The 7,910-nt window shown below is 43.2% G+C and overlaps 1 protein-coding gene across 4 annotated transcripts in view; it reads right to left on the bottom strand.

The window, feature by feature from the left end:
- PDSS2 (decaprenyl diphosphate synthase subunit 2) overlaps positions 1 to 6,668 on the bottom strand; it is a 200,328-nt gene extending 193,660 nt beyond the window's left edge. For 2 of the 4 annotated variants that reach the window (XM_079781328.1, XM_079781326.1), the window contains exon 1: positions 6,099 to 6,531. In XM_079781328.1, coding sequence (XP_079637454.1) covers positions 6,099 to 6,391 — 293 coding nt within the window. In that variant the 5' untranslated portion in view covers positions 6,392 to 6,531. Of the gene's footprint in view, positions 1 to 6,098 lie in introns of all 4 variants that reach the window. The other 2 variants (XM_079781329.1, XM_079781327.1) reach the window with 2 other exon arrangements.
- Between the last annotated feature and the right edge of the window lie 1,242 nt (positions 6,669 to 7,910).

Below are 7,910 nucleotides of genomic sequence, written 5' to 3'. Positions count from 1 at the left end.
ATTTTTAAATGTACATTTTTAAGTATATTCACAATGTTGCACAGCCAATCTCCAGAACTTTTTCACCTTGTAAAAATGAAACTCTACACTTATTATACAACACTTCTCATTTCCCCTTCCTTCCAGCCCCTGGCAACCACCACTTTACTTTCTCTGAATGTGACTACTCTAAATAACTCATATAAGTAGAATGATACAGTATTTGTCTTTTTGTGACTGGCTTATTTCACATAGCATAATGTCCTCAAGATTCATCCATATTGTAACACTAGAGGCCCGGTGCACGAAATTCGTGCACGGTGTGTGTGTGTGTGTGTGTGTGTGTGTGTGTGTGTGTGTGTCTCAGCCCAGCCTGCACCCTCTCCAATCCGGGACCCCTCAAGGGATGTCCCACTGCCCATTTAGGGCAGTCGGACATCCCTCTCACAATCCAGGACTGCTGGCTCCCAACTGCTCACCTGCCTGCCTTCCTGATTGCCCCTAACCACTTCTGCCTGACAGCCTGGTCACCCCCTAACCACTGCCCTGCCAGCCTGATTGATGTCTAACTGCTCCCCTGCCAGCCTGTTTGCCCCCAACTTCCCTCCTCTGCCGACCTGGTCACCCCTACTGCCCTCCCCTGAAGGCTTGATTGTCCCCAACTGCCCTCCCTTGCAGGCCTGGTCCCTCCCAAATGCCCTCCCCTGGTGGCCATCTTGTGTCCACATGGGGGCAGGATCTTTGACCACATGGGGGCAGCTATCTTGATCTTGTGTGTTGGAGTGATGGTCAATCTGCATATTACTCTTTTATTAGATAGGATAGAGGCCTGGTACATGGGTGGGGGCCAGCTGGTTTGCCCTGAAGGGTGTCCCGGATCAGGGTTCCCTTGGGGCGTGGGGCGGCTATGTGAATAATGCTGCTATGAATATGGGTGAACAAATATCTCTTCAAGATCCTGCTTTCAATTCTTTTGATGTATATCCAGAAGTGGAACGGTTGGATCATATGGTAATTCTATTTTTAATTTTTTGAGGGATGAAACTGACTTTTTTCAATCAAGAAAATTCTTTTGAGATTTATCCAAATTGTTGTGAGAATAGTTCATTTCTTTTCATTGTTGAGTAGCATTTCATTGTGTAAATTTGTTGAAAAGACTATTCTTCCTCCATTGAATTGCTTTTGCACCTTTGTAAAAAATCAATTGGGTATGTTTGTGTTGATCCATTTCTGGGTTCTCTATTCTATTCCATCAGTCTGTTTTATTCCTCTGCTAACACTACACTGTCTTGATCAAGGAAGTTCTATATAAGATTTAATATTAGGCAGAATGATTCTTCCCACTTTCTTCTTTTTTAACATTGTTTTAGCTATTCTAGCTCCATTCATTCTGCTCCTTTTACTTTATTCACTGCTTATCCTTGCTTTTTAGGGCCTCTCTATACCTTGTAGAGGTATGACAGCCTGAGGAAGAAAGGAGAAAAAAATAAAAAATATGTAATATACTACCACCACCACCCTAAAATATTACCCATGTAATTTCTATTCATCCATCTCATGAAAGGTTCTTTACTATTCCAGGCCACGTTAGTATCTCTAAATGTAACTAATAGCTAATATAGCTCTACTACTCATTAGCCACAAGTCATTTACTTATATCTGTCAGATATTTGTAAATACAGGGTGGGGCAAAAGTAGGTTTACAGTTGTGAGTACATGAAACAGAGCTTATTCTTGTATTATTATTAATTGTTGCATTATTTTCCATATGGACAACTGTAAACCTACTTTGCCTAACCCTATATATTGGTGTCCAATAAAATGTCTACTCATTAAGGGAAACTGTGTTTTATATTTCTTTATATTCCTCCATAAGTTTCAATAAACATTTAATTAATTAATTGAGGATTATTTATCTAATTGGGGCTTACAAGAGAGATCCTAAAATATTTAGACGAATAAGGGTAAAATATTAGGTAATTGCTACATTGTTTCAAGTTATAAAATCATTATCTTACCAAATCTCCATTTAAAATGTAATCTCACTTCTCAATTAAACTGTTAAAGAGTATAGTTCTAGGCTCTATTCCCTTTTCTTGATGAGATGGCTTAGGTAAAGAAAGAGAAGGTAGTAAATAATGGATTATGGTGGTTTCCTTTTTTTTCTCCTGCTGTTTGCCAAAAATGTCATCATTCATCTAAATTTTAGGGCTAACAGACCTGATTCATCCCTAACATACTATGCAGATTTATCCAAAAAGTAAAATGACCAGATAGGTTAGAATATTGATTTACTTAATGATAGAAACTCCAAATATAAAATGGGACTGTAAAAGAATTACCAAATCTGGTTTCCTATGCTCCTAACTATATCAACTACAAGGGGTCTTTGTGTCCTTTTGCTAATATGCTGAGAACATCTTCTTAATTATCAATGCTTTGCTGACAAAATCTCAACAAAGTAAGAGCATAACACTGGAAATAACATAGCTGCCTAGTCCATATTTTTAGCTACAATTTACAAAACCACAATCTGCCTACCCTATGGATCAAATAAATGCCTGCTCCTTCGCTAAAAGATATACAGGATGGGGCAAAAGTAGGGTTACAGTTGTGAATACACAAAACACAATTTATTCCTGTATTACTACTTATTAATTACTCTATTGTTTTCCATAAGAACAACTGTAAACCTATTTTTGCCCCACCATGTATATGCACCTTCCGACAAGTTTTTTGCTCATCAGCTACCAGTGAGTGGACTTTAAATAATTTGCAACACACTGTCAAAGTAAATGTAATAAAACTACATGCAGATTAGCTTTCTTTTCTTACAAAATAAAGCAATTCATAGATGTTACTCCAACAACTTCGCTGAAATTTATTTATTTTATCCCCTCCAATTCTTTCACTGTAGTATGTAACTAGGTATGCAGGGTAGGACACAATCTGGAAAGTTTCAAAGCCATCAATCTTACAGGCTTTCATCTAGTGTGTTTCTGGTGGCCTCAAAGGGATCGTCTCCAAGAACCCAAATATAGTCTGGCAATTAACTAGATGAACTGAACTCTCAGAATATACAAATTAATAAGGCTCTTTTTAGCTCTACTGTTTTCACTTCAATACTTTATTACAGAGACTACAATATGCACAATGTAATATACAAGTACAACTTCCAATGCTAACACTACCTTGCATCACACACACACACACACACACAGAAACCCACGACTTGATTAGCAAAAATTAAGAAACCTCATAGTTCTAGTGTTGTGAGAACATGGAGTAACCTGAGTTCAGACATTGCTCAAGAAAGTGTAAACTGGTACAACCACTCTAGAAAATAATTTGGTATTATCTACTATAGCTGAACATGTGCAAATACTCCTGTATCTGTTCTCTTGACAAGTACACCAAGAGATATGTGCAAGAATATTCACAGCAGTACTTTCATAAGACCAAAAAAAGCAAACAACCCAAAAGCTGACTTAAAAAAAAAAGACTGTGGCATATTCACACAATAGGATTTTAGATACCAGTGAAAAACTAATGAAGTACAGTTAAACACAACATGGATGAATCTTAGAAACAATGATGCATTAAAAGAGCAAGTCATAACAGATTATATGCAATAAACTACCATGTTAATAAATTTCAAAAAGAAGAAAAATTAAACATGTTATTAGTTATGGAAACATTCATGCAATTTTAAAAAGAAAAAATAAACACAAAATCCAGTATACATAAAGTCAGGCAGATGGACAGGGGAGTAACTCATCATCAACAGGACTGGTAAAGTTATAGTTCTTAAATTGAGTTATAAACTCTTTAGTTCCATTATTAAGCTTTATAATATGTTTATGTCTGTGTGTTGAGTGTCTATCATATAGAATCTCTGGAGAACTAACATTCCAGCTATAGGACAAGTTTAGCCCACTCATAAGATGACATTCTTGGTAACTGGGAATGATGCCAAGAAATAAAATCACTCTACTATTGATATTCAGTAACTTTTGTTACCGAATTATGCAACAAAGAAACTACAGGTGTCTCAAAAAATTAAAGCAAGGGGGTGGGCAAGGGAAGTGGGGGTGGCTATAAAAAGGCAAGTGAGGGATCCTTGTAGTGATGGAAATGTTCTGCATCTTGACTGCATCAACATCAGTATTATGCTTATGATATTGTACTGTAGTTGTGCAAGATGTTACCACTGGGAAAATCTGGCTAAATGGTACATTGGATCTCTCTGTATTATTTCTTCCAACTGCAAGTGAATCTACAATTATCTCAAAGTAAAGATTAATTTAAAAAAAGAAAACATAAAAGAGATTTTCATCCAGGGTTTCTCCACCTTGGTACTACTGACATTGTGGGGCACATAATTCTTCATTGTTAGGGACTGGCCTGGGCATTGTTGGATGTTTAACAGCATCCCTGGCCTCCATCCATTAAATGCCAGTAGCATATCCTAGTTGTGACAAGATTTCCAAACATTGCCAGAAGTTCCCCAGGGGGGCACAACTGTCCCATTAGAGAATCACTGCTCTAGTCATAAAAACAAAGAAGAGCTGTGGAAATGTTCCTCAAGATTGAAGGAGACTAAAGAGACATGGCAACTAAATGCAATATCTGATCTTACACTGGATCCTGTACTAGAGGAGGAAAGAATGCTTTTATAAAGGACATTATTAAGTCAATTAACAAAACTGGAATACCAATGATAAATTAAATAAAAGCATTGTTCAACATTAAATGTGCCTAAATTGATTACTGTGATGTAATTATGTCAATAATATTCCTATGCTTAGGAAATGCACAATGAAGTATTTAGGAGTAAAGGACCATCCTATATAATAAAAGCCTAATATGCAAATTGACCCCTCTCCTGGGAGTTCAAGGGGGGGCAGGGCTGGCCAGCCAACCGCCTACAGCCCCTCCCTCTGGCTGGATCCCACCTGTGCACGAATTCATGCACTGGGCCTCTAGTGATGTATATAATCTACCATCAAATGATTCAGAAAAAAATATATATGTGTATGTGTGTGTATATATATTTTATATATACACTAGAGGCCCAGTGCACGAAATTCGTGCACTGGGGAGGGTGTCCCTTAGCCCAGCTTGCACCCTCTCTAATATGGGACCCCTTGGGGGATGTTCAACTGCAGGTTTAGGCCCGATCCCTGTGGAATCGGGCCTAAACCTGCAGTTGGACATCCCTCTCACAATCCGGGACCACTGGCTCCTAACCGCTCACCTACCTGCCTGATTGCGCCCTAACTGCTCCCTTGCTGGCCTGATTGCCCCCTAACTGCTCCTCTGCAGGCCTGATTGCCCCCAAATACCCTCCCCTGCTGGCCTGATCACCCCCAAGGCTTTTATTAGTATAGATGTGAATAATAATTGTATATATATCGTAGGTGAATCTGATTAAAGGGTATACAAGTGTGCTCACTGTACTATTTTTATTCTTGCAACTTTTCAATATGTTTGAAATTATTTACAAATAAAAAGGTGGTGTGTTGTTGCTTTTTAAGTGGAAGCAAAAGTTGTGGTCCTTAAAATCCTAATGGCAGGTTTCATGGAACTCCAGCATAAGTGATAAAAAAAAATCCCAAGACTGGATAATGACTACTGACTGGATAAATTCCTACTTCAAGCCTGGGGCATTCTTGGAAAGAACTGTCTACCTTCAGCCTATCTCCCCTTTCCATTCTTTCTAGAGGTGACCTCTTGAATAGTGCAGAATCGAGAATGAACCCATTTCATTTTTAAAAGACCATTTCTAGCAAGTGACTCAAACTCACATCCCTAACTCAGTTCCTCCACTAATCACTGAGTTCATCTTCGCTCTCCATAATTAAGGGAAAACGCAAAAAGTGTACACGTACTCCTCAAAAGAAAACCACGCATCCGCTCAACTGAGCAAAGAGGGGAAGAACGTTGGAGTGAGTGGACTAGAGAAGAGACCACATCCAGTGTCTAGGAGGGCTGAGGAAAGGAGGCGGTAAAAAGAGACCAGCGGGGAGCCAGTCTTGGTGGAGCGCGAACGGTGTGCCGGTCATTAACAAGGACTCGCGAGCGGGCGCGAGTGTGCCCGCGGGGAGGGAGGGGCTCACCTGGCTGTGGTAAGCAGAGGGTGCCGAGTCCCCACCAGCTTCCGCACCTGCATAGCGATGTTGCTGAGCTCGTCGCTCAGTAGGCAGCGGAGGCTCATGAAGGACGTGGGGTAGCCCACGATCTTCTCCGCCTCTGACACCACCTGGTTCCAGTAGGCCGGGGACTTGGAGGACTGGCCACGCCAGGAGCCCACCGAGATGGTGCCGGGGGACGGGCACCACCACAGGCGACGCGGGGGTCCCGACGCCCGCAGATGGCGGGGCCAGCGCAACAGCCGCGGCGGAAGGCTCATAGTTTTGCGTCTGGGAGTGCCTGGGGCTTCGGGGCGCCCGGAGGTAGCGCGGGGAAACTAACCAGGGGCAGAGGAGGAAGTTGCAGGGACTAGAAGGAATCGGCGACTCTCGGCCCGTAGAGGAGCGTGGGTTCCTGAAGCCGTAAGCAGAAGCGGACTTGAACGGCAGCTTTCTGCAGCCCCGTCTAGACAGACAATTGCCCTGGCTCAGCACTGCCCCCGGCCAGCTGGGGTAGAAACCACGGCGGGTACCTAAATGGGGGACGCCATGTTTAGAGGCGGGGAATGCGGCCTGTCGTAAAGACGGAGGCGGGCTATTCTGGAGCGAAGGCTGCTCCCTACTTTACGGCACAGCCGTGAAAGCCCAGAGGGGGGCGTGACTCTGGAGGGGGAAGCCTCAGCTCCTCCCACCCTCCTGGTCCTGGCCTGTGGGGTCCGAGGGTGGCGGGGATGGCGGGGCCGATGCTTAGTGCGGCTCCAGGGCCTGGAGTCTAAGCCGAGCGTGATCATCAGAGCATTCCCAGCGCCCAGCACAGAGTGGGCACACGTAAATATTTGTGTCCTGAACGAGGGTCTTTTGTTGCGGCCTCCAGCCCGCCCGGGAAGAAGGGCGTCGGCCACCTTCTCTGGGAAGCCGCCGGCTGGTAGCTCTCGTCGTCCGCCCTGGCGGGGGTCCTGGGCCCGCGTGGTGGCGACCTCTGCGGCTGCGGGCTCTCCGGGGCTGTGGCTCGGTGGTAGCGGGGATACCAAGGGCACGCGTGGTTCTGATCTCGTGCCCGCAGCTCCCAACCAGACGGAAAGGGGCGTGGCCCGGCCCAAAGGGTCCTTTTTCCCCGAGGAATGTCCTCTGCCTTGATCCACGTCACTGGCCTCGCTGAGGCTGGTGTCACCCCTGTGAGAGCTCCCCATCCCGGATTCAAAACTGGACCGCTGACCCCAGTACTTCATTATAGCTCGTGTATTATCGCGTAATCCTCAAAGCCACCCCATTAGGTAGGTGGTATTCTCCACGTTTTATGTGAAGAAACAGGCACAGCCATGTCCTGTAAATTGCCTGAGGCCACACTAAGCAGGGACGTGAACCCAAGCAATCTGGTTTATAAATCCACACTCTTAACTACGTTAGAGTTACCAACCATTCTTTTTAACTTATTGCCGTCAATGTGGTTATCATTTCTATAATGCTACCTATTCTTTTTCCAGGTATGTCCAGCATCCTCTCTTGTCATCCCAAACAAGTGTTAAAACCCTTATTAATAAAAAAATGATGCATTATGCAGTTTTACACTCTTAAAAATAGCTTGCAAAGCTCTCTTCAACTTTCAAAATCTTTTCAAATTCATGATTGATGTATTTTAAATTAGCATCATGCATACTTACTGGACTAGACTTGGGCTCCGTTAAAAATCGGACTTAACAAGGGGCAAATTAAAGAATAATTATTACCAAAACCGGTTTGGCTCAGTGGATAGAGCATCGGTCTTCGGACTGAGGGGTCCCGGGTTCGATTCTGGTCAAG

This window comes from Cnephaeus nilssonii (genome assembly GCF_951640355.1).
Source record: "Cnephaeus nilssonii genome assembly, chromosome: 9".
Classification (NCBI taxonomy): Eukaryota; Metazoa; Chordata; class Mammalia; order Chiroptera; family Vespertilionidae; genus Cnephaeus; species Cnephaeus nilssonii.
The sequence above is the reverse complement of the archived record's forward strand: the minus strand, read 5'-3'. Positions and strand labels throughout refer to the sequence as shown.